The sequence below is a fragment of the Lissotriton vulgaris genome, chromosome 10 (assembly GCF_964263255.1).
Source record: "Lissotriton vulgaris chromosome 10, aLisVul1.2, whole genome shotgun sequence".
NCBI classification, from domain to species: domain Eukaryota; kingdom Metazoa; phylum Chordata; class Amphibia; order Caudata; family Salamandridae; genus Lissotriton; species Lissotriton vulgaris.
The window spans coordinates 17493761-17521200 of NC_141698.1; the positions used below are offsets into that span (position 1 = coordinate 17493761).

At 46.3% G+C, this 27440-nt stretch overlaps 1 protein-coding gene across 1 annotated transcript; it reads right to left on the reverse strand.

Moving 5' to 3' along the window:
• Window positions 1-27440, reverse strand: LOC147684341 (U8 snoRNA-decapping enzyme-like). Its single transcript, XM_086940242.1, has 3 exons — window positions 27195-27440; window positions 11704-11976; window positions 1-1785 (listed from the first exon to the last, which is right to left on the reverse strand). The coding sequence occupies exons 1-3, from the start codon at window positions 27375-27377 to the stop codon at window positions 1603-1605; spliced, it is 639 nt and encodes a 212-aa protein (XP_086796368.1). The 5' UTR covers window positions 27378-27440; the 3' UTR covers window positions 1-1602.

Below are 27440 nucleotides of genomic sequence, written 5' to 3' on the forward strand. Positions count from 1 at the left end.
TACAGTTTACAGAGAGGTTTATTTCAAGGTTCACAGAAGACAAACTCAGTAAAGGGAACGCAAGTACAAATTAACAAGTACAAAAAAACATAAGGAAACAATATGACCGTATTGTTTTCAACTTGGGTTAACAATCTCCTCTTCGAAGCAATGACACTGTACGAAAATTCATAGCATTAGAAATTTACAAGGAAAACGAACATACAAAAGACATTTTCTTTAAAAAAAAAAAAAAAAAAAAAAATCTGTCCAACCTCTTAACAGCCTTAGATGGTTTTCTCTCACATCTGGGTATGTCGGAAACCCAAACTCCACTCCATACCGAAAGTCTTACATATTTATTTTCCCTCACTCTGAGCACTGTCATTAAGCATCTTTTTCCTGCTTGAAGCATTTTCCCTTGACACTAGGCAGAAACAGGTCGACCCAATTTTACACGGCGAGGGGTTCATAACTTCCCCCATACCGCTGTTCACGTGTTTTTAGATACCATACAGTTACCTAGTCTATTAAAATTCAGCGAGGCAGCTGTAATGGTTTTTAATTTCACTCACTCACTTTGGGCCCCCACTTAGTTTAGAAGTGCATCCCTGTCGTCAGGTGTATGCCGCCCTCTATCTAGCCAAGTTTTTAGAGGGCGATGACAGCCGATGATGAAGCATGACACCAGGTGGTGTGGGAGGCCAGTCCTTCACTTTTTGTGAGATGCCTGTACTCACATACACATAACACCCCTGAGAACTATTTAGGTCATTTTAGTGGGAGCGGTCTCATTTGTGTATAACAGTTTATGTTGGAGCTGGCAGGCTCCTAGCGCCCTGTTTGCCTCTAGTTCCCTTCCCCAGCAGAGTCTGGGGCTAGTGTGGTCACTTTGAATGAAAAGTGCCCGTGGTGATTTAGATGAGGAGTTATCTTCAGAACTATACCCCTGCTGCACCAAAGTCGGCATGGCAACTGATGTTTAATTGAATTGTTCTAAAAGAGGGCGTTATCAATTATACTTTATATTCAAGGGCCAGATCATGGCCCCAGCGGTACCTGCACCGCCTAGAAATGAACCACTGGTGCCTCTGAGTCGCTGCTTTAAATTACTAACTCGTTTGACAGCAGAGGCGAGGATGGGAGTGGAACCGGCTCACCTGCTTCACAAGTTCTTGCATCGCCGTGTACATACTGTGGAGGCGCATGGCTCTTTCACAAGAGGAATAACGCCACGGTGCACAGCAGTTACTCCAGGAGCAGTTACCTTTCCAAGCGCTTTCAACTAGAGGCAAAAGTCTTTGTAGCGGAACCTGGCTGGAAAGAGCTTTCATTCATGAACCGCAGTGTCAATGGTATATCTTGTTTCATAAACCACTGAAGCTCTTACAAGAAAAGGGGCAAGAACGGTCATTGTTACCGCGTAAAATGAACAGCGCCCGAGCCCAATCAAAAAGCGATGGTCAAAAAAAATAATGACATAGGAAACTCATTGTGCATCTAAAACGGCCACATTTCCAGTCACAACCAATTCATCTCAGCTATAAGTGTGCCATGGGGCGGGAGAGTCTAAGTGGGGAGCTCTCTCCAACTTCTCCACATGGTGGTTCTCCAGCGCCATCTCTAGCGCACCTGGCTCGCCCGGGCGGCCTCCCACAGCTTGTCTTCACGCACCAGTTTCAGGACCCGCAGCCCGTACACCAGCTGGCTCCGCGAGTTGCCGATGAAGCGGTTCGACAAAAAGGCAGGCAGCCCCCCGCTACCGTCTCGCATGGTGAAGAGCGGGACACGCACCATGCCCATAACCTAGGTCAGAGAGAGAAAGATCAGTCAAGCTCCTGGCCTGCACTCCATCCAAGATCCAAGGTGCCTTTCGCTCTAGTATTCAAATCCACATCAGGCTGCCATCAAGTTGGAATACCCTTCCATCCTATTCACCAGAACACCAAGCCCTACTTACCAGCACACCGCCCCCTGCCTCCCTGCTCACAGATGGGATGTTCGCTTCCATCCTATTCAGAAGCACACCACTCCCCAATTACCTATTCACATGTACACAGCCCCCTGCCTGCAGGATCACTGATTGGATGGCCTCTGCTCAATGCCTTCCTCTTCATAGGCATACCACTCCCTACTTACCCATTCACCACCTAACACCACCCTAGCCTACGATGTGCAGACTCACCACCCTTTGCCATCCTGTTCCAAAGCTCGTCTCTACCGCCATCCTGCTCTCAAGCCAGCGAGAGTCTCTGCATGTTGTAATGGTTTTAGAAAGGGTCACACAATCAGCCTCTTATCATGTACTTATGTATGTCTGATATTGCATAATTCACTTGCCCCGTTTGTGGAGGCATGTCATCATTCATGAAGTTTAAATACAGGTTACAGCCAAAGAGGTGATTTTAAAGCATGTGAATATCACTCAGCTGAGGGGTGAGGACTTGGGGGTCCTCCTTGGGTGCTCATACCAGATTAGGTTAGTGCTGTAAATCACTCTGGTGCTGTTGTAAACTACATTACCTAAATCACAACAAAGTATCATTTATCAAATGAACAGAAAAACATTTAAACAAACAACAAACTTGATAAATATTTAACCTGCAAGTCCCCAGTGAAGTCCTCACTCTCAAGCAATTCTCTGTCTGGTCAGTGGGTCGGTTACCTGGTTTAGGACCTCTGATCATCAAGTAACCTGGTCGCCAAGAGGGAGGAGAGTGTAAGTGTCGACAAAGAAATAGGAAGCAGTGTCAGATCCTCTGACAGGTCAGACGGTTGATCCAGACAGAGTGCCTAACTTTCCTGCATCTAAATACTACATTTAATCACTGAATTGCCCTTTCCAGGTCTCAGCTGGACAGCGCATGCGTGGTCTCGAAGACACATGCTGTGTATACTTTGTATTTACAACAAGGGGTGGTGAGGGACAGAGTCTCTGAATTGAGCAGATAGCTCTCACCCAGTCAAGAGATCAGGGCTAGATCCAACACCGTTTTTTAGCTCACTGCACCATCCCAGTTTCAGAACCTGGCTGTATGCAAATTAGTCTGTTCCTGTCCCAGTGCATGATGGGAACAGGGCAAACCAAACTACAAAAGCCAATTCTTACACTGGGAAGGAAACAAGCTCCCGGGGACCGGTTTCTGGCATTACAGCCGTCTTCGGCCCGGTTTGCTTGAATCCTGATGGTGCAATGAGCAAGGGTCTCACATCTGAGAATACCCTTCCACGCTTAGGGTGGACAAAAATATTTACAACAAGGGGTGGTGAGGGACAGAGTCTCTGAATTAAGCAGAAAGCTCTCACCCAGTCAAGAGATCAGGGCTAGATCCAACACCGTTTTTTAGCTCACGGCACCATCCCAGTTTCAGAACCTGGCTGTATGCAAATTAGTCTGTTCCTGTCCCAGTGCATGATGGGAACAGGGCAAACCAAACTACAAAAGCCAATTCTTACACTGGGAAGGAAACAAGCTCCCGGTAGCTTGTCTCCTTTCTGGTGAAGAATTGGCTTGGTAGTTTAGTCTGCCCTGTTCCCATGATGCACTGGGCCAGGGACAGACTGATTTGCATATAGCCAGGTTCTGAGCTGGGATGGGGCAGTGAGATAAATAACGGTGATGGATCAAGCCCTGATCTTTTGACTGGGTAAGAGTGGTCTGCTCAATTCAGACACTCTGTTCATCACCACCCCCTTTTCTGAATTGTTTTTGGCCACTATAGGTGTGGCAGGGTATACTCAGACATGAGTCCCTTTCTCACTGCTCCATCAGGATTCAAGCAAGCCGGGCCGAAGACGGCTGAAATGCCAGAAACCGGTCTCCGGTAGCTTGTCTCCTTTCTGGTGAAGAATTGGCTTGGTAGTTTAGTCTGCCCTGTTCCCATGATGCACTGGGCCAGGGACAGACTGATTTGCATATAGCCAGGTTCTGAGCTGGGATGGGGCAGTGAGATAAATAACGGTGATGGATCAAGCCCTGATCTTTTGACTGGGTAAGAGTGGTCTGCTCAATTCAGACACTCTGTTCATCACCACCCCCTTTTCTGAATTGTGTATACTCTGTAGGCTTCAGTCCACCCATAAGCTTCCCATTCGCTGTCTCCCTCATCGCTCTCATATTCTTTCTCCCAATGTGTTTGTGGCATGAATTGGTCATGCCTCTTCCTGTGTTTAGATCTCCCTGAGAGCATGGACCAACTACACTATCCCTTCACTGCTTCCAATTTAGGATATGTTTCAGGAACTACTGCTTTCTTTGCTAAAGAGCACTTAACTCAAGTGCTCGCGTTTTCACTCACTGCTCCAAGGTCCTCTGTGGCTAAATCACACCTCTATCACTTCATTTTAAAGACTTTATTTGGGTGCGTGTTTACAAACAAAATCAAGCGATGCAAAGCCTTTAACCCCTTGGGCGTTGCCGCGATTCTGCGCCTGTGCAGCAGAATCGCGAGCGGGCGGGTTCATGACGGCCCCCAGCCGTCATCAGCACACGAGCCCCATGATGCATGACGGCTGGGGGCCGTCATCCGCATCGAAGGGGTTAAGTGCACGTTGTAAAAGTCATTCACAAGCATACATAATTAAATGCAATGATGTACCAGCAAATCGAAGTTAATATTTTCAACATACTGTGTTTATTTTTAGGTCTCACCTAGGCAGCACATACGCAGTCACTTTTGAGCCATGCTGTATCTAGAATACGGGCTTTAAGCACTGCCCATCTTTCTAATTGGCTAATTTTACTGTCCTTCGTAAATGGCTGCTTTTCTTTGGTTATTATGCTTAGTAGTCCCTCCTTTTCTAACCTCCCTGTTGCATGTCCTGTTACTCATCAGGCTATTTATTACCCTGGTGAGCATTGTTTTTTTAGTTTGCCTGCCTCATATCGTTTTTTCGCCAGCTTGATGAAAGGATCTTTGTGCTGGTTTATGTTAGTCCCATTCATTTGCCTCAGGCTCGTGCTTGTTGTGTTTATTGCCTTTCTGAACAAGCTCAGCCTCAGCTGGTTCTTCTTCCGTCCCCAAATCACCCTCCTCCCACTTTTCACTGTTGCTTCAGCCTCTCATCTCCCCAATCCTCCTCCATTCTCAGCCACTTCTCTTCCCGCTCTCTTCTCAGCTCCGCTCGCTTATAACTGCAGCTGTTCCAAAAAATTCTATATCTGCGGTTTTAAAAACTCGCACACAAGTTTTTTTGTTTATTTGAAAAGCAGGATTACAATTAACCAGCAAAATAATGTGGAAAATGTGTTTTTTTCCAGCTAAATTTGAGGTTTGCAGGGGATTCTAGGTAGGGAAACATTGGGTGTTCCACGCAAGCCATACCCCAGAGGACTCACCCTCGTGTCTAGTTTTCAGAAATGTGTGGGTTTGGTTGGTGTCCCTAGATGGCGCAAGCCTGTGGCCAAATAACCTGGTCCCCCCCAAACCAGGTAGTTTTGTTATAGGTAATTTTTTTTTTTTAAGTTTGAAGTTTATTAAAGTATAAAGAAGCAAAGACAGAAAATGAAGAAACAGTCAGAAGTTATGAAAAACAAGAAATCTCTCTTACAAAATGGTAGAACCGATGAAAATATCTATACAGAAAAATAGGTAATTTTGCAGTCTCCACAGTACAATTTGGGCCCTTTCCTGTTGCAGCCACTGTGCCTACCCACACATGTGAGGAACGATTTTTTTCGAAAGACCTGGAGGTACGCTGGGTAGTAGGCAATTTGTGGCAGTCAGTGATCCTACAACTTTCTCACACAGAAATGTGAGAATTTTTTTTTCCCCCTACAGAATTGAGGTTTGCATGGGATTCTGGGTAGGGAAATGTTGGGGGACCCATGCAAGCCATACTTTGCTGTACTCCCCGGGTGTCTAGTTTTCAGAAATGTGTGGGTTTGGTAGGTTTCCCTAGATGGCCGCCGAGCCCGGGGCCAAAAACTCATAGGACCCCCCTTGCAAAACCAAATAGTTTTGTGATAGGTAATTTTGATGTTGCCTCAATAGGTTTTGGGCCCTTGCCTGTCGCGGATACTTGACCCACCCACACAAGAGAGATACCATTTTTATCGAGAGACGTGGGGGAATGCTGGGTGGTAGGAAATTTGTGGATCCACGCAGATTCCAAAGCTTTCCCACACATACATTTTAGGTTTGCAGGGATTCTGGGTAGGGAAATGGTGGGGAACCCATGCAACCCATACCTTGCTGAATTTTCAGAAATGTGTGGGTTTGGTAGGTTTCCCTAGATGGCTCCTGACTCCGGGGCCAAACACTCATGGGACCCCCCCCTTGCAAAACCAGGTTGTTTTGTGATAGGTAATTTTGATGTTGCCTCAATAGGTTTTGGGCCCTTGCCGGTCGTGGGTACTTGACCCACCCACACAAGTGAGGTACCATTTTTCTCGGAAGACTTTGGGGAATGCGGGGTAGGTAGAATTTGGTGGATCCACACAGATTACAGAGCTTTCCACCACAGAAATGTGAGGAAAATGTGTTTTTGGACACATTTTGAGGTTTGCAAGGGATTCTGGGTAACAGAACCTGGTGAGAGCCAGACAAGTCACCCCATCCTGGATTCCCCTGGGTGTCTACTTTTTCAAAAATGTATAGGTTTGCGAGGTTTCCCTATGTGCCAGCTGTGCTAGGGCCCAAAATCCACAAGTAGGCACATTGCTAAAAAAAAAAAAAAGTCTGTGCCTAGTGGGCTTTCTGCTGCCCTGGAGGGGAAATCAGGGGAGTTCGCCTGATATGCTCCCAAGGTCTGTGGCTATTTTTTGTGGAGGTGCCACTGCTATCTGGCAGAAAGGCTGCTATTGTGGCGGAGGGTGGGGGTACTGAAATGCCCGTTTTGGGCAGCCCCCACCCTAAAAACAATTGCCCCCCAAAAAAAATCCCTGGCACCTAGTGGGCTTTCTGTGGGGCAGATTAGGGGCCACTGCCCCCCAGGGGGACAGAAAGACTGAATTTGGCCAACTTTTTTTGGGGGGGGGGGTGAAGGCCCTTGCCCAAGGGGCCGCTCCCCCCGCCCTGGTAGTGTGTAGTGGGTGGATCACTGATTGGGGATCGCCCTTCGCGGGGGGAGGGGGAGTGCACGCTGATCATCATTCCACAGAAACGAGGCTTTAGGGGAGGAAAAGAAATCCCCTCCCGTTGTGCGCACAGAAGGGGTTAGAATTATGTACATAACAGTTACTTACAAGGAGTTTCAGTCAGACTTCATCCATTTGTCTGTAGTTGGTGTCATTTGCGTTTCTGGATCTCAGATTTTCTCACTTTCAGTACCACTCTATTTTGCTTTCCCCATGGGTGTAGGAATGTGAACTGTGCTGTACTCAGTGCTCGGGCGCACTGTAGTGTGGGCACGCTCTATATTTCTTTGTTTTGGCTTGAGCACTGGCTGTATAGAGGAGATAGCATACACAGTGTTTGTCCACACAAGAAGTGTCTAAAGTTTGTCGATCTCCCCATTCCTGGTCTTTGCTCTCTCCTTAGTTTAGGCGCATGCAGGGTCTGTGTCTCTCGTTGTCTGTGATTCCCATGTTCCTTTTCCACTGCACACCCTGCCACATAATTCCACTACACAAATCCACTCCAAACCATTACACAACTAACAATTATAATCCAAAGCACATAATCCCACTACACATATCCACTCCAAACCAAAATATATGGGTAAAAGACATGGTCATTTACAACTTCAATAGCTCCAACACTAAAAAAAAATGCAACATTACTTTTAATTCTGAGTGCATCTAAATTAATTCCAAAACATACGCTTAAACCATCTGGTCCTATGGAAGAGACCTTACAAAATACTTAGCAAAGAACAACATTCTTACAAAGCCTGGAGGAATTTCTTAGAATTATAAGTTTAAAATCACTTATACAAGACGTATACTGAGGGGTGCAGGACAAATAAGTTAAACTCATGCAGTTTAACTTATTTGTCCTGCACCCCTCAATTCCCAGACTAAAACTCTGGCCTTATATCGTATATGTCCATATCCTCTTACACAATGTTAGGACACAGGATTCCGCTTCTTCAGATTACAATTTGTTACTCTTTGCTACATCTGGTAAAAACAGACATGACATCTTGATTTCTCATTTTTATTTAATGTAAAATCTTTAATAAATCATTTTAAATACCGTATTTTCTGGCGTATAAGACAACCTTTTAACCCTTTAAAATGTTCTTGAAAGTCGGGGGTCGTCTTATACGCCGGGTGCCAAATCAAACAACGCTCCACCTCAGTGCCGACTTTGACATTGGAGCTGAAATCCTTCACCCTCAGCAAACATCAGAGTCTGCGCTTCAACAGGAGTTACCGTACCGTAGATTCCAACATCCTAATACACCAAGTCTGTGGTTTATGAATCCTATTCTTTAATTCAGTTGTAGCCTGCTTTTCTAATTGATTATTTTATTTCCCTGTGAAGCAGCAGGGGAGTTTAAGCTCACAGGGTGCGGCACAACACCGTCGATCAAGAATGATGGTAAGGGGGAAATTTGTGCATCAGCAAAAGCCAATAAGTGATGTACAGAAAACAAAGGCAGGTATTTTGTAGAACAAATTAATAGCTTATGTAGATTCAGTGTGGGAAAATACATACCGGTAGGCTGATATTTTCCACTTTATGGCTGAACTTAAGATAAGTGTTGGCAAAGAAGGCAGGCCGGAGTATGAGTAGCTTGGTGAAATGCTATACTCAAATTGACTGTACTCACCCGTCTGAAGGTCATATTTTCTGCATGGGCGGTCTGCCTAATTAACTGGATGTATGTCCTTGGAGTCTGTCCTTTTAACAGTGCGATCCATGTGAGACATTCTCCGATTTGAGCTGCTATGTTGGGCAAGAATCGCTAATAAGCCCAAAATAAATTCTCAAAATGGCTATGCAGGACTGCGTTGGAAGAGGGGTAGTCTTATACGGCGAGTATAGCACGACACCTACATTTTATCAAGAAAAGTCGGTGGGTCGTCTTATACGCCCAGTCGTCTTATACGCCGGGAAATACGGTATACAATGAACTTAATAGCACATACAGCTTATCTTTTTTTGACAGCAGAAGAGGCCATTTTAAATTTAAAATAGACCAGCACTTTATTATCTTCTCACTCTTACAGGCCATATGGCACTGTGTTGGATTTTTCCTAAGGGAGGCAATGTGAATAAGACATAAGAAAATAATATTTTGTGTCTACTTTTGCAATTTGGGAAGTGTACCATTAGAGAAATGTAGTTTTGTGTGTCCACTTCGGGACTCCTAGACTAGCTGTGTTCGGTGCTTCAGTATTTAATTGAACTATGCCGTGCGCTTTGCGATTCCGCTTTTAATATAGGAATCATTAAGATTTCCAGAGGATTATCGCTGTGAATTCTGGAAAGCTTGCATTTCTACTGTTTTGTTCCACACTCGTCAAACTTTCCTGGGAGTATTTCAGCTCTTCCAAGACCATTCTCTTAAGTAGATCTGCTTTCATTACAGCTGGTAAATGGGCTACTCTGATCTTCAAAATGTGAGCAAGAGTCTAGTTCCTCTTTCAAGGGGGTCCTGGATCACGTTTCAAACCGCGTGTTGGGATAGATCATGGTCATTGTGTTGATGCTTTGTACTAGAACTGCCTTTGCGGAGGTTTCTGCAAGAATGGAGTGGAGGACCGGAACAGCGGCCCTGGTGTCCGGCACGCAGACTTTTCATTTTAAGTACATATTCCCTGAACAGTTAGGAAGTTCATGCAGCCTTCTAATCCCAGCAAGGGTGTTTTTGTTACACTTCTCTCAGTCTACAGCACAAATGCACTGCCTTTTCTGAAGATGTGGGTATCCCTGGAATAAGAGAGCAAATGAGCTGCACTTTCCTTTTTCTCACTTTTTTGCACTTGTTGGAATTAGAACGTGTCTAAACCCATTTCTTGGGCATTATTTTCTTAGCAGGAGAGGATTCAACCTTCCAATCTTTGCAGATAGATTTTTGTAATCTTTCCTAGAACAACATCCATTACTTTAAAGAGCTTGTCCTCGTGGAGGAGCCTGTGCATTCTTGAAGGTGGAATGTTTGGGGGTGCGTTACTGAAGCACAAGATAGATCAGTCTGTAAAGAGCTGTATAATCTTCGGCTATTCCTACCCCCGTTGTATGGGACTCAAACACAGTTTCCTCCAACTGAGGTGCGTGAAATTGGACCCGAGGAACTAACTCATTATCTGCCAATAACTGACATTTTCTATTACTTTGATCTGCTGTCGCCGATGGCAGAAGGCTTCTGTGATTGACTATGTTTCTGCTAAAACAGGATTTCAACCCACAGTAAAATTTCTTGACATGGCTATGAAATGGAGGTTGCAAAGCGTTTTCTTCTTATCTAGACAGTTGAGGGTCTCTTCGAGGACCTCTGTAAATTGGACCAAAAGGTCCCAAAGCAATAATGTGTTGCTGTTACTGTTACTGTTATTTAGCACTCGTATAAGACACGTTCCTATAGATCCATCCGAGTTATGGGGTCTTCCTGCCCTCAACATGGCATCCAAAACTCTTCCTCCATTATGATCAATTCATTTTCATTTTCAAGCGTTCCAATGAAGTTGGAGGATACTTTTTCCTCGACAGTCGATGTGATCATGGAGCCAGAATGAGAGTTACTGCAGAGCAGTAGACAATCCTATTCCAAAGCCCTGTATTTCTTTTATTGTCTAGGAATTAAATCTTTGTTGGGAAACCGGTGTCAAGGACCTTTTCATGGTAGACTACCAAAATAAAATCATGCTGGGCCATTGGGACTTAGATGGACCTATGGATGACGAGCTTCCGGCATTTTGTGTTTCTAGCAAGATCCTGGAAGCAGAGTCCTGGGCCTCAGTAAGACCGGGGCACTCTGCGTATGTTCCCCATCTTACAGGAGGAATATGGAACCTTAATCCAAGCCACTGCCAATGAAAAGCCTCCAAATGTTGAGAAAGGACCTGGCAACCTGTACCTTAATGTTCAGCAAGATCTTAGAAGCAAAAGGTATCCAGACATCGAACTGGTAGCGGTCCAGGTTAAATCCCACTAGGTGAGAATGGTAGTATTCATGTCTGGCGACAGACGTAAGATGCTGCTCCAACTAGGTCTGTAATAGAGTCAGAACCCTCCACTGGCCAGAAGATCAGCACTTCTGTCAATGTGCTATCCAAAAATGTTCAGCTTAGCCACAAGTAAGTTGTCTCCCCTATTTTGTAACTAAAAAACACCTCCTTAAAAAGTCACACTCATTTGGAGCATAACTGTCAGGAAGACATATGCAGGAGAGAGAGAGAGAGATTTTGATAAACATATTTATTTAGAAGAAAGGTACTGTTGGATCCTGTATATAGGCAAACATATTAGATTGATATTAATTAGGCTTTAATGAAAGAACAATCGTTCAAGAGCTCAGGCAAGATCTTCAAAATCGTTTTCAATGAGACAGAACCACCCATACACACAATCTATTATCTCATCCAACATGACCGGGCAGGAAATCATTTTGCAACAAAATGCACGTCTCTGTGGCACCTAGTGGAGAAACCAATACGGATTACCCTAGAGGCGGTCTGAATGCCTGAAGCACACATACACCAGACAAACTGCTGCAGAAAAGCTCCAAATGACTAACCACAAAAAGATGCGCTTTAGTTATCCCTTTACAGCGTGAGAAATAGTACATTTCCCTAATCTAATCTGCACCTACATTTCAAGAATCTCGCTTTACCTCAAGCCCGTGCTCCTTGGCATGCGTCGCGGACACTTCAATTCCCGATATCTCTTCCAGGGTCAGCTGCTTTGCGTAAAAGTGGGTGACCATCTTCTGGGGGTGTTCGCGAACCTGGCAGCTCAGATGATCCTCCGCAGTTATGGGGTATAGGTTCTCACCCCACCCAACCTCCTCCGTCAGCTCCCTGGTCAGCCCGTCCTCTAAAGACACATCCTCTGGGTCGACAAAGCCACCAGGAAAGCCCAAGCGACCATCAAAGCGCATCATCATCTGCAGAGGAAAGGAAAAGGGTGGATAATTCTGTGATACACGAGACAGATCAGCGGGTTACTTTGCTGCAATAATATAGTTCACAACTTGGACTCACTTAATCAACTCCAAAAGCATGAAGGACGGAATCGGTCATCCTGGGATCCAAGCAAGTAACTAGCGAGTTACATATAGATGGCAGCAGCAGGCATACAGCCCACTCACTGACTTGATAAGGCTGCATGGGGCTGTAGAGGCTCAAAAGCTGGGGTTGAGGCAATGTAAGACTGGTAAGAGGTGGCTAAATTAGAGACTACAGCTATATAGCTACAATGAGGGATTTCTAAAACAGTTTCACGTTAGTAATTGATGTACAAGGGACTGGAAGGTTTTTCTTTAGTGTAATGAATTGAAAATGAATGTTTAAGAGAGGCACCAGATGTACGGCATCGCTGCTTTTCTGCAGTTTTTAAAAAATTACTCTCCCCATTTTGCTACTGAAAAAAATACTGCACACACAACTCTCAGAAGGAAAAGAAATGTTCCATTTATTTATAGGTTTATACATAGTTTTCTCAACCAGAATGTATGTGTGTTTTACAATGAAGAAAACATGACACAAAAATAGAATGAACAGTAAACATTTGAACAGTAGAACAAAGACTGTACGGATTAATCTCTGGATCAGGGCGAAGCGCCACCATTGGAATAAATAGGGAAGGGTTGGTTTTTGTCTTCAACGATAGGAGCATGGTTCGGTTCTTATGTCTGAAGTAAGGGAGGTCCAGAAGTGAGTTATGAGTTGCGGATAGGATTTTTTTTGACAGCAAGTAGGCTGGTTGCTAATTAGTGCAGGAGAACCCCTACCCCGATCAATTAAGAGCTGCCACCGACCTGTAGCCTCCCCGCAGGCTTAACTCACTCCAAATAGAGGGAGTGAAGCGGATTAAGCAATATTTTGTGCGCTCTCCCAGTCTAGAAGAATCTAAGAGTGGAGAGCACACAAAATATTGCTGGAGAGAGATTCACATGTAATGTCCTAGATGGCTTGAGATTTAGGCCACTGCGCAGAATCAATACGGGGTCAGACAGGTCATAGAACCATAGCACAGTTCACGCGTCATTAGACACTGGAGTATGTTTACACTCTCCCCTTTGGCAGTCCAAAAGGGCAAGACAATATGGTCCCGACTAAGCCCAGAGCCATTACCCATGCCCAAATTCTAAAAGAAAGCTCAGCATTGGAAGTAAGAGCAGTAACCATTTGGGAACCGCTATCAAGCCTTAAAAGCTACTCCCACACAACCTCACAGACGACCTAGCACAGTTCAGATCCAGACTGCAGCTCAGCTTTTTCAGAAGCCAATCTACCAGCAGGAGTTTCACTCACAGATCACCTCACAAGATGTAATCATGTCATGATCAGATCTGCAAACAAACTCAAGATCTCAACTATGGAGACGCAAACACAGACGCTGCTCATTTTTTAAATGCCATATCCATGCTGGAAAAAATAATGGCCATATTTTCACTTCCACCTGGACTAATCTACACAAACCAGAGTAGAAGGAGAAAAACCTAGACAACGCCCTGGTCTGGTACTAATCTCTGGCAGAAACTTGCCTTCTACTCACCCTCTCACCGCTTACTCAGACAAGGAAGCAGACCTTTGGATGCAGTTGGAACTCGGCAATGCAGCATCTCTGCCAATATTAAAGGTCACTGCAGGTCCATAGGATGGGCATCTCGACTCAGACTCAAAGAGCTCAACCGTACACAGGTTCTGTGCAAACCAGAAACTTCAAGAGAGATGGTGGAGTCCAAAATAAGATTTTCTGGGATCAAATCTCTTGTTGGTTACAGTAACAACACAGCCAGCCACAAAGGTCACACTAACAAAGACCATAGCAAGCCACTCTTGGGTAGCAGCCAGGAAGGTACCAACATTCACCAATGACTTCCACCACTCTCCCGCTGCGTGAAGCATCAGTGACTACGCTGAAGTGAGGAAGATCAACTGAGACGGCTCAATAGCGTTCCACTCAGAATTCAATGTACAGCAAACCAGACTCACATCTGTACCGTCAGGCACATCGGATTTGCACAATTTGTTTTTCTTTCATCAATGATCAACAATACAAAGAGTCATATCAATATAAAACAATGTATTGCATACCCTGCGTGCATTATCCGAAAGAACATAACATCTCTATATTATGCCTATTAAGGCGCTACAGGTTTGAAGAAGCCACAACATGAGACATTACACAGATTTACCACTTCTTAATCACATTCAGAGTAAGACTTTGACATCGCCACTTTTCTTCTCTACCAACATTTGCATAATCAACAGGCTAATTAGCTACATTTAGGCATCCGAAGCTTGTGTATTGCCCGGCAGAGCTTCTCTTCTTGCTAGTAAGAACATTGTGGGCCCCATATATCCTTAGGCGTGGAAGTAGGAGCTTGCAGTGTGGCATAACCTTCCACTTTTCATTACAAACTGCCATGTCTTGAAGCAATCTAGCCATCTGTGGTGCAGCCTCTCTGCGCCAACGCATTGCTAATCTTCGCTTGGCCAGGAGATGTGCAGGGACTGGTGCAGCGACAAGCTTAACATATCCCAGTAACACAGTTATTGGATTTGGCCTGATCCGGGGTTCTGTAATCTGCGACATGCGGTTTAATAATTCTTTCCAAAAACATATACATTGGGGAATAGAACCAGACCATTCAGACATGTCTGCTTGCTCTGCGTTACAGAGTGCCTATCATTGCGGACCTGGGTCTATGTTGTACTGTTCAAGTGGCGCGTGGTAGGCCCTCTAATTAAGTATCTTAGGTCTATGGTTTATAGCTACCGCTTTTGTCTGTTGACAGCAGTATTTCCAATTTACCTCGGGGATCTCCATCTCAAGGTAGGTTTCCCGAGCCCGCCTATGTCGCAGTGTTCAGATCGGTCTCCTGTCGGACATCAGGCCATAAAGTCTCAAGACCCATTTCATTGCATTGGAGGATTTAATCAGTTGGGTCAATCGTTTGGCTCGGTTGGGAATTCTTTCAGTTTCGCACGAGCTGTGTAACATATCATATTGTAGAGGATGATGTCTAATGGTTTGGTTGCACATGAAGCACTAAATTGTGCAGGTGTAATAAACGGGCCTACTGCGAACAGCTGTCCCATTTCCTTTATTTTCGCCCTTTTCAGTAGGTCCAGGACTCCACTTGTATTTGCAAGCAGAAATACTAGATTATTCGCCATTTGTGCCTCTGGAGAGTATGGGAATTGCGTGCTAAACATTTTGCCGACACGGTTCTAAGAACAACAGGCTGTTGCAACTAGGTTGAAGGTATCGAGGGGTATACACAACCACATGGTATTAGTGCATAGAGTGGGGGCGTGGGCTATGCCTGTTCCCTATCTGGATTAAGGACGGGATAAATCTGTCTGGAAGGTACCAGAATCTGTAGTAATGGCATTGGGCTGCTAGATATTAGATCTCATGGTCTGGTACCTCGTAGCCCCCTCTCTCCTAAGGGGGTGTCATGCTGAATGTGCACAGTTAAACGTAGTAGAAAACGTTGCTAGCTTTCAAAAGTATGAAAGTGACATACAGCTGTTATTTTCTAGTTAAAAAGGGTCAAAACGCAACTATCAGACCCATTCGGTCTTAAAACCTCAAACAAGAATAACTATAGGATGTTTACTTTGCATAAAAGACACTGGATGCACTCAACAGATGCATGTGCACATCTTCACTTCACTGAAAAGAAATAAAACCAAGCTCTATGACTCACCATGCATTAAAGTCACCAAAGCAATGTCTTAGAATTCAGCCTGAACCCAACACCTGCACCATCAACACCTGGACGTGAAAGTACCTGGTCTTTATGGTGGGGGGCACTGAAACACACCAGCCTACTCTGTGCAGAGAAAGCTTCTATTTGGGGTTGTTTTATAAACAAGCAACGCCTGAATGTATCTTTTGAAGAAAATGCCTTTCTATTGGAAGCAAAGTCCTTTAAACTTGAAGAAATCCGGTCTTCTCTGGAGCCAATGTCTGTCTGCAATTTTGCAGACCTTCCCTGGAAGAATATTTGGAGGACCAACAAATATAAAAGTCAGAGAGCTGCATGTCCAAACTAAGGCAAAAACCTGCATCTTTAGGACTCCTTCCCTGGTGATGCCAGAAAAAGAACATAAGCAACAGCTCTGCCAAATTAATACCCTCTCCATTCAGTCCAAAATTAATTCTTCGACTGTGGGCTAGAGAACTTGAATGGACAGCTTGACAATTCAAGGACTCCTACTGTAAAGATAAAAGTCTTAGAGATTCAACATTTCGAAACTCAAAGGTAGATTCCAGCAATCAAGTCCACGCTTGCAAGAAGTAAACTGCAGATAGTCATTATGCAAACAAAGTCCAATTTTTGGGCCTACTTCAACAAGGAACAAGATTGAGGATACTTTGAAGGAATCCAGGTTATGCTGGTACTGGATCACGAACTAAGACTGTACATTTCTCAGTATGAAAAATGTTAACACTGACGACTGAAGCGTATGTCGATCGGAGGATTCTACAAAGATCCAGCTCAGACCGCTCTGCCACAGCAAGAAATGCAAGAACTGGCGTTCAGGTATCCAGAATCAAACTCCAGAGCCTTTTGGTCATGTGGTCAGACTAGGAATATACAGCATGTCCTTATCGCCTATATAGGTCTGGCCTGGATTTTCTTCCATAAAAGTGCATGCAGCATCACAGCGACGGTGTGACTTTTACACACATCTTTTTTTCACTATTCCAGTAATTAAGAATTTTCTAAGGGTATCAAGGTGTCCAGATTCTTAAAGCACACTCGCCCTCCAATACCACTGCCCCAACAGGAGGGTGGGCATGTCACGTGCAAATCTATGAAATATACCAACTTAGAAGACACAGTTACAAGCAAGCATTTTTTAGATTCACATGTCTAGAACAAAGTAAGAAGTTCGCTGTATGTGGTAAGTGGGAGGCTGAACCTTAGTAGAAATAGTCTCTGCAGCACTATCTGACCCCCTCTGGCTCCCATGATATCCATCCAGCAGAGTAAGGTTTGTTGGTGATGATAGAGGGTGTTCTCATCGTCTGTACTCTGCGAATGTTTGTTTCTGATGCTCTGGCACGGAAGGAGGTTTCTCCACTGGAGCAGGCAGTGCAGGTGGACATGGATCTCGAGGAAGAACTCTTGAAACACTGATCTCGTTTACATACTCTTAAGAGCAGCACTGCGCCCACTCTATGGGCTCACTTTTGTGCTTGCAGACTAACACAAAGCACGTACAACGGCAATATAGAATGCCTTCCTTGTCAAATGGATGCGCTCTGTTGAAAAGAGGTAAAATCTATTGAATACCTGGGCTATCTGTGCGATACATTTAGGCTGTAATCTACGCCAGGTGCTACTTCCTGTGTAGAGCTATGTGTTTTTCCTAGCGCTTGGGAAATGAAGTGGGGCAAAAATGGAGGAAGGCAGGGCGACACAAAGGTTCGCAAACATTGAAGAACACAGTCACAGAAAGATTTGCTCTGGATAAACCAGCATCTGCCACACCACTGGGCCCCTGTTGAACGAACTTGAAGTTTGCCTCTTATGCTTTCTGTAAAGGCTTTTGATTGGTACACAAAGAAATGCTTGCTGTGCACAGAGAAACTGCATCAAAAGTACTTCTAACCTGTAGGCATTTTAAGGAGTCCCTCAGCCCACAGGTGCGGCTCTTGCCTCCACTGTCTCTCCCTTCTGGCTGTCCTCGGTCTGCTACATGTGGGCTTCAGAAGGGAAGAAACTCAATGTCAACAGTGAAGCAAGTGTTCCTGATACTTTCAGTGCATGGGATAAAGTCCTGCTTGCTTTTGCTGGATCCCCCCTTTTGGCCCCCATAAGTGTGACAGGGTATGCTCAGACGTGAGTCCCTTGCTCACTTTGCCACTGGATTCAAGCAAGCCGGGCTGAGACGGCTGGAATGCCAGAAACCGGTCCTCGGAAGCTTGTTTCCGGTCCAGGGAAGACATGGCTTGGCAGTTCGGACTGGACTGTTCCCATGAGGCACAGGGTCAGACTGATTTGCATATGGCCATGTCTGAACTGGGGTGGCAGAAGGGGCTAAAGAACGGTGATGGATTAAACCCAGATCTTTTGACTGGGTGTGAGTGCTTGATTGATTCAGATGCTCCGTCCATCACCACCCCCTTTTGTACCGCTTTTGGCCGCCATAAGTGTGGCAGGGTATGCTCAGACGCGAGTCCCTTGCTCACTTTGCCACTGGATTCAAGCAAGCCGGGCTGAAGACGGCTGGAATGCCAGAAACCGGTCCTCGGAAGCTTGTTTCCAGTCCAGGGAAGACATGGCTTGGCAGTTCGGGCTGGACTGTTCCCATGAGGCACAGGGTCAGACTGATTTGCATATGGCCATGTCTGAACTGGGGTGGCAGAGTGGGCTAAAGAACGGTGATGGATTAAACCCAGATCTTTTGACTGGGTGTGAGTGCTTGATTGATTCAGATGCTCCGTCCATCACCACCCCCTTTTGTACTGCAAATCTAAATCAAACATACACTAATTTGATATATGAAACGCAAGACATGCTTCCTAAACCTTTAATCATGTGCTTATTATGAATTAATGTGCCTCGTGGAAATAAATTCTTGACGCACAAATACAAATTATAAATATAGATACTGACCACGGATTTGTGCGTTTTTAATCACTGTAATGTAATTTAATGATGCTGGCAACACAGATGATACAACATTAATGCTGTTTTTAATTTGGGCCTGTGGTTGCCGAGACTTTTTTTTGAGGAATAGGAATTTCCAATGTTTGTCCCACAAGAAGTCCCGATCCTGAGTAAACAAATGTCTCTGGCCTAGTGCTGCCTATCTTTATCCCATTGGAGGCCTGTCCAGGCCCTGGAATTTGGCAGACTATATCAAGGGATGGGGGACAAGTCATTGGTGCCCCTTTTATATTTATTATTATGAAACACATCAAAATCTGATATTTTGCAGGCAAAACAGACATTGGACAGTGGGATTTAATGGATTTTAGGGAGAGAAGTAGGTGGACAAATGAAAGGTGAGAGAAGGTGTTTCAGAGAGAAAAAGGAGGAGAGAATCCTGGAGAAAGGAGGGATGAAAGAGAGAACAACATATTACCTGTGGACAAGAGAGCAATGAGTTGCAAGCATGGTTAAATGGAGGGAGAAAGAGATAGGGCTCGACGAGAAAAGAGAAGAAGACAAGTACTCTTGACCTTCTGTGGACAATAAAGTTCAATTTCAAAAAAACTACCATTGAAGTGAGTTAATTAGCATTGTGGTACTGCTTTTCACAAATAGCCTACATACCTTATGAGGAAATTCTATCCGATAACAAATCACCAGTTCCAGCAGTTTATGTCAATGTAGGAGTCACAACAGGTTGATGCTGAAGGAAAAAAACGGCATCCCTTTCATCAGTTCTCTAGCCAGTCACGGGTGCACTTGCAGTCATGCTGCTCTTACTTATGCACGACATACCATCATTTTATTAAAAAGACTTCCTGCAATGTCATATTGGGAACCATATGTGTATCGCTGTGCCTCTTTTGCTCTAAAGCATAGATTAACGCTCAAATGCTCACCTCCAGTTCTTTTGGGTCAGATCTGCCGTATCTACTCAACTTGCCAAGTGGTTCCGCTACAGGAAACACTATCTGGCGTGTCCTTCCGGCATTAAGTTGTGTCGCGCTCGCGCTTCTGGGAATTGTAGTCTAAATTTGTGTCACGTGATTTTAACGTCATGCTGCCAGTTTTTAGCATTCGAAAAGAGACTATTATACTTATATTCCTCAAATGCTATTTAGCCTTTCCGCCTACCAAATATTAATACAAATTGTGCGGCTAATATTGCGACCAGTTAGTGTATTAAACAACCAGCATTATTGCCCACCACTATGGTTTTATTTATAAAAATTACTGGAGACCGGTGGAGTCGGATAGTCACACCCCGGCAGGCAGTTGATGTCATTTTCAATCTCAGAGTTTTCAAGTGTACATCAACAAGCACAAAATCACCTTTGCGGCGGGGGCAAAATGAGGAAGTCAGGCATACTTGCCCGTGACATGGGCGGAGCCTGTGACGTGGCCGGAAGAGGCCAGTGTTGCTCGTTGATGCGGGGCTCCCATTAGGAAGGGAGAGCCCCGCGGTAGCGGTGGAAATGCAGAGAAGTCCCGGGTCCCAGGAGGGGGCCTGGGTGAAGTGGAGGGGCAGGGTGTGTTTCAGCATCGCACAGCAGCCCGGTGAGTGGGGCGCGCTAGTGCGCTGATACGTCTTAGGCATGGAAAGTGAAAGTGCCTTGCCTCTCAAAGGGGAAAGGAGATGCACAAGGCGCGCGCATCCAGATTCCCAGTCCGGCCTGCAGCCTGCACATCTCCTTGAAAGCATAGCCGGTGACTATAGGTCTCGCGGCGAGACAGTACTTCGCGCAGTAATCGCCAGGGCGAGACCTAAAAATGACTGCCCGTGATAATGTCAACAACATGAAGAAGTTTCCAAATTGCTTTCAAGATACTGACAAACTCAAGGATAGACAGATCTTACCCACAGATGAAACAATCAAGCACAGTATTCAGCATTTTTGTGGCATATCTTGCAACTTTTAAAAGTAATGTGAAGATTAAATCAACAATTTCCTCAAACGGAACATTACTGAACCTGTAGATGGGTCCGCACTCAGGGCATCCTGTAGATGGGCTCACACTGTGTCACTAATCATTCCAGAACCATGTATCATGCCGGAGGCATCAGCCAAACCTACCTATCCAATGCCACAGACAACTGGCACAACAAACGTAGGACATGATATATTAACTAATGCAGCTAAAAGCTTTTCAGATCTAGAACTAAATAAATGATGCCACCAGCTTGAGCACAATAATCAGTCACCTACGTCACTGTTTGGAATGCATTGTGGCTTCCGAGTATAAAGGCATCCGCTTCCATGTTTTTTTCAGCTGCTGATACCTTTTAAGATTAAATGTGTTGGGTCATTTAAGGTGTCCCAAACTGCTCAAATGACAGCAACACTTTCTGAAAATCATAAGAACATAATGAGAATCTCACTTTAAGCATTGATTGAAGCAAACTTACTGCTTAACAGAGATGCTTGTAACTTTTGGAAAGAACTTCCTTACGTTTTATGGTTACAGTCTGAAGAGATGCACCCTTATCTACTGTTTTGGTCCTCACACCTGTGCCTATACCAGAACACATCAACACTCCAGCTTCTTCCTGGACCTAGGCAGTAATTGTGCCCGGTACATCCTTACCTTGACCAGTCAATGCACTGGTACATTCACAAAGAAAGGGGAAGCTTCAATGGTCAATAGCATGTAAACTTGTGATTTTCGTACCGATACGTTCAAAACCAACAGCGGAAAATGTAGTTTACTTCAACCCTCTTTTACATACAGCTATTGTAGAGGACACAATTCTGTCCTGGAAGAATTGCTGATCAAGAGAATAAACTGCTAGGACACATTCAACAAACCTGAAGTCTGCCTCCCTGGTCTTTCTGTTACATGCCTTCGATTGCTATGGAAATAGGTGGCTGTGCTCCCCAGAAGGGAGACCAATCAATCGTCCTCTTTTCAGCAGGGTTGTCCTGCATTTGGTCAAAGGAAAATTCATGTACAAAATATATGACAGAAAGTGTAAAGCACATGCCTTCATTGTAGTTAAATATGCACTGATTCACCTACAAATGTTATTTAAAAAATGCTAAATAAAAAGAAGGGCTTTTAAAAAAAAATCCCCACATTGATGGTTTGTCCTGATGCCCACAGGGCCAGGTGAGGGATGCCAAAATCCCACCTTTTGCTTCTTGCATGGGAACCATTACAAACGCTCAATCGAAAGGATTTCAGCTATTTAGTGAGACGCCACTAGCTATCTGGCATGTGTAGTGTCGGAGCCACCCGGCAATGTTGCACTGTATATCACCCCAGAGGGCGGGCACGCCCCCGGGGATAAATAAACTGGTGCATGACCGCTCGGGGTCTTGGCCTATACTGAATTACCGAGTGTGCATATATTCATTAGTGCTCCCACCTTGGCAGTAGGCCTCACTGCGTGGTTCAGGGCACGCTTTAACCCAACTCACTAAACCGGTGGTGAGGCGGGTCTTCACCCACGCCGCCACCGCTTCAAGCAAAGGCGCCTGCACTGTGTTTGTGGCAGCAGGCGGAGCAGCATCATAGCAGCAGCATCGGCGCTGCTGTGGTGCACCCGACGGCAGCTCCCGTCGCATGCAAAGCGGCGCTCTCGCAGCCCGCTCACCTACCTGCCCTAAAGCGACGAAGCCGCTGAGGAAAGGCGGTCGCAACCAGGGCCCAAAAAGGCCCAGCTGGCAGCAGCGGAGACGGATCCTTCCCCATCAAGGTCAAGGTCAGTGAGCGAAGGCGCGAAGAGCACCGACAGGTGCTGCCAGCACGTGGACCCTGCTTCCTCTCTCGCCTCTGCCCTGGCCTCATCATGAACAATGGGGAGAGCAAGCGCAGCATCCTGATCATGCGGCGCTCTCTCCATCTCACTTTTCTCTCGAGGATGGTTCGACCGAGCTATGGCCTAGAGAGGAGGACGACAATGTGTTTGTGGTGTCATTCGTAAGCCACGCTGGTCCACGGCACAGACCACCTCCCATGTGCTCAATACTCGTAGTAGGATCCATGGTTCAAGCACTCATTGACACAGGAGCGTCTGTTAATGCAATGGACAGTGCTCAGTCCCGAGCAAAGATCTACAAGGAAGAGAGGGCAGACGTCATTCAAAGACGCCCACCAACCCAACGTGTGAACACAAGTATGCCCGCGAAGGGGGTCCTGCAGAAACTGTGGCATGGAGCACCCTCCCACCAACACATGCTTTGCTAAAGGCAAAACATGCTCCTGGTGTGGCAAGCTTAACAATTTTGCCAGAGTGTATAGGATTGGATGGTTAAGAACAAATGCCACTGGACAAGGCAGAGCGGCAGCTGAAGTCAGACAGCTATCTCTAGACGACCCCCTGGGACAGGAAGACCCCACCCCGCCAGGACCAAGCTATGGCTTAGAGTGGAAGACGACGATGTGTTTGTGGTGGACAGTGCTCCGTCCCGCGCAAAGATCTACACGTATGGAGGGACCACTAAACCATTCCCCCTGAGAGAGGTAATTGAGGTAGAGGTAGCCAGTGAAGGACATGGCTGCCCTGCCAGATTCCACGTCACTGAGGGGAATCGAGGCACCCTCCTCAGCCGTCATACAGCCAAAGACTTGGAACTGGTCTTCTTCGCAAACCAAGTCCTCAACCTACATGCCGATGCTATCCTACATGATTTCCCCATGCTGCTCGAAGGCCTCCGACGGCTTAAGGGCAAACAGTTCCGGTTACACATCGACTCATCAGTCAAGCCGACTGCACTGAGGCACTGGACGGTACCCGGTCACTTACACCCACAAGTCGAAGAACTACGGAAGTTGGAATAAGTGGGGGTCTCTGAAAAAGGCTCTGGCCCCACACCATGGGTATCTCCACTAGTTGTCAATGGATGATGTTGTGGCGGACCTAAATAGAGCAAAATGGTTCTCCAAACTTGATTTAAATGAAGGTTACCACCAGCTTGAACTCGCCCCAGAAAGCAGGTACTTAACGACCTTCTCCACGCAAGTGGGGTTAAGGAGATACAAACGACTAAGGTTGTGGATGTTGTTGGCTGCTGAAGTGTTCCAGAACGCTATTCGCGAGACTATCAGAACTACATGGAGTCATCAACCTAAGCGACAACATTCTTGTATTTTCAAAAACACTCGAGGAACACCATATGCATCTGAGGAGCATACTCCAGTATCTCGCAGACAGTGGCCTAACCCTCAACAGGGCAAGATGCTCTTTCAACCAGGAATCGTTGGAGTTTTTTGGATACATCTTCTTCCTGGAGGGGCTACAGGTCGACCCAAAGAAATCTGTCACCATCTGCTCAGCACTCTTGCCCACATTCCAGACTGACGTCTGCAGCTTTTTGGGGATGGCAACATACTGCGGCTGCTTCAACCCGAACCTGGCATCTTTACCAGAACCCCTACGTGCTCTCACGAAGAACAGAGCACCATGGGACTGGACAGACGAAACAAACAGGACATTTTAAGCCATAAAGGAGGCTCTAATGGACAAGATCGTGATGGCATACTTCCACCCCAGCTGCCGCATTGACGTAGTCGTCAATGCCAGCCCTGTCGGATTGGGGGCCATCCTCCTACAAGAACCAACCAAGAGGGAGTGGGTCCCTGTTGCCTACGCCAGCAGTCACTATCAGAGACATGCCCAAATAGAGAGAAAAGCTCTTGCCATCAAGTGGGCGTGCTACCTTTAACTATATGGGCATGACTTCGGAGTGGTGACAGACCACAAACCGCCGATCCCCCTATTTGTAGAAACACCACTCTGGCCCCACCAAGAATTGAAAGATGGGAGGTACAGCTCCAGGCAGATCAACTTGAAGTGGTGTTCCGTCTGGGTATCAACAACCCTGCACATTTCCTATCATGACACCACATCACGGTGAGACTGGCAGCACCATCCGACGGCGAGGACACTGATGAACTGGTGAGGGTGATGATGCAAGAATCATGCCTCAAAGCACTGACCCTGGAAGAAGTAGGAACCCCAACGAATCTGGATGAGAACCTGGGCAAGGTGAAGAAAGCGCTGGCTGACAGGATGTGGCAGCACTTTCTGTACGGTGGCCGCATGAGGACCGTGGAAGACCAGATGACGCAACAACAACTATGGAAAGCACGCAGTGAGCTCAGTGAAGGGCCCCATGGAATAGTGCTGAGGTACGAACATTATGATCCCATGTAGTTTACAGCAATAAGTAGTCAGCCTCGCACACATAGGAAATCAAGGAATAGCCAAGACGAAAGTCCGCCTCTGGAACAAAGTCTGGTTTTCTGGAATGGATGCCATGGTTGACGACACCCCTGCACCATTACCAGTAGTGACCCGGTGCAGCTTCCAGTCCTCACAGAAGAACTGTGTTGAGAACCATGGTCACAGGTCAGCATGGACTTTGGGTCTTTTCCGGACGAGAGAAGCACGATCGTTCTAATAGACTCTCACTCCAAGTTTCCCATTGTGGAAGTTGTGTTGTCCACAGCATTCCTGCAAGTGAAGGTCACTCTCGACCAGACATTTGCGATGATAGGGTTCCCAGAAGAGACACGGTCTGACAATGGAACGCCCTTTCAAGACAAGGAGTTCTAGGATTATCTGGCGGCACATGACGCCCGGCACTGCAAGATAACACTGCAGTATCTGCAAGCCAATGGTGAGGTTTAGGAGAACCCTGAATCAAGCACTGAATATTGGGGTGGAAAAGGGTGAAGAGTCGGAAGAATGCCTGCAGCGCTTTCTTATTTTTTTAAAAAACATTTTTATTGAAAGCTCAATAGCAAAGAATGCACATTGGATATCTTTTACATTGGTTATCAGGACAAATGACAGGGTGAGGCGGAAATCCTCGTACAACAGGGAGGAATCCAGCTTAAAAGAGCATCCTTCTTTAGACGGCTGACTGCAACGTTTTTTTAACGCGTACCGCCAGACCCCACACTGCACGACTCGATGTGCCCCGTGACACCTACTATTCCGGCAGGCTCCCCCACACTCGAGACAGTATACCAACAGACCCTGCCTGGCACCTTGAGGAGCTCGATGGTGAAGCCATGCAGGCCAGGAGAACAGCCACCAATCTACAAGCCAGCAGGTCCAGAAGGACGCAGGTGACCAACATAAGGGCGGGATCGGCACCCTGGTTGGAAATTTCGAACACCCTCTGAACCGAATGTGTGAGAGGTCACGGACGTGCCAGGCACGATGGTGTCAGCGAAGACAGGGTTGTGCACAATTGCGCATAACATATTGTGGTTCAAGAAGGTACATGGATCAAAACCAGAAGGAGAAGAATAATCCAAACACAACACACTGGTGGAAAAAGCCATGTCGCCGCCACACTCTCCACAGGTGAGTGGTGTCTCACCCCAAGCTGACAGAACAAGAGGTTCCATCCACCAAGAGGAACACCTCTGTGCAACTCAAGGATGATTTACCCATGTCCACAAGTCCTGAGGAAGCCGGGCAAAGTTCCAGCTCCCAGAGCCAGACGTAGGGTCTACTGCCGAACCCGGCTCCAAGCCAGAGGTTTCGAGACTTTGTGTGCTGCACAGTGTAATAAAACTGCATCCATTGAGAAGCAGTACGAAGCTAAAGGAAAGGAGGGATGTAGAGTCTGTGCCACCCGGCACGAACACTACAGTTTTGCACTTTGCGTCACCCAAGGGAGAGGCACACCCCTGGGGATAAATAAACAGGCGCATGCCCGCTCGGGGTCTTGGCCCACACTGTTTTTCCGAGTGTGTGTATATTCATTAGTGCTCCCACCTTGACAGTAGGCCTCACCGCGTTGTTAGGGGTACACTTCACCCCGACTCACTGCAGCATGGTGCTGCCTTCTCTTCTTTCTGCTGCCTATGCGCAGTGCAGCATGCATGTTTATTGCGTGGTAGAAGTTTCAACACAGGAGGGATGGCTCACAACTAAAGTTCCTGAAACACATTTGCCTTTAGATATGCGGATAGAGAAAGATAATCTCTATAAAGAACCCTAAATGTGTGAATGAAAACAAAGCTGGGCCCTGTCCTGGGATTACGCCCTTGGTGCTTTTATTTCTTTCACTCTGTCCGATTCATAGTGCTTTTGTTGTCCAAGTAGAATAGGGTGGGGGGTGGGGGGAGAGAGAGAGAGAGAGAAAAGAGAGGAGAGGAGAGGAGAGGAGAGGAGAGAGGAGACTAGAGAGGGACAGACACTATGAAGTGCCCAGGATCAAACATTTTGGTGAATAGGTCTGACGCCGCAACACTATTGCTTGCTGTACATGAGATCTTTATCGCCACATGAAATGGAGCCAAAGGAAAGCCTTTAACTAGCTTCAGGTCGAGTAACAGCTTTTAAAATGCAATGCTGTTTGACACGAAGGGCGAGGTGGTTAACTGGTGTGGACACTTTCACAATAAGACTCGTGGAGAGGCTGGAAGTCAGGATTATGGGATACACAACGAACAGAAGCAATGCTATGGTCCATGGACCCTCAGGACTGGACCGCGCATGCGCACTGTGGTGCCCTCACCAGCACGGCGTGGCGCAGCGGGATGCGGCCGAACAGCTTGCTCTCGGGGTCGGGCGCGTGCAGCATCACGTGACAGGCGTGCTTGTATCCGCTCAGTTCAAGCGCCGCTTCGCGAGTGATGTTCCTGAGCCCGCTTCCCTCCACTTTCCCTTCGCCGGGCAGGTCCTCGGTGAAATCCGCCATGTTCTACTTCGAATCACTTCCGCAACAGACCTGTTTGGTCAACCAATCAGCGCTCCGTGATCC

Excerpts from the sequence above, each read along its gene's own strand:
- LOC147684341 (XM_086940242.1), bottom strand. The coding sequence starts at position 27,377 with ATGGCGGATTTCACCGAGGACCTGCCCGGCGAAGGGAAAGTGGAGGGA. Across the intron at positions 11,977-27,194 it reads CGCTGCGCCACGCCGTGCTG|ATGATGATGCGCTTTGATGG; the intron begins GTGAGGGCACCA and ends TTTCCTCTGCAG. Across the intron at positions 1,786-11,703 it reads CCAAGGAGCACGGGCTTGAG|GTTATGGGCATGGTGCGTGT; the intron begins GTAAAGCGAGAT and ends TCTCTGACCTAG.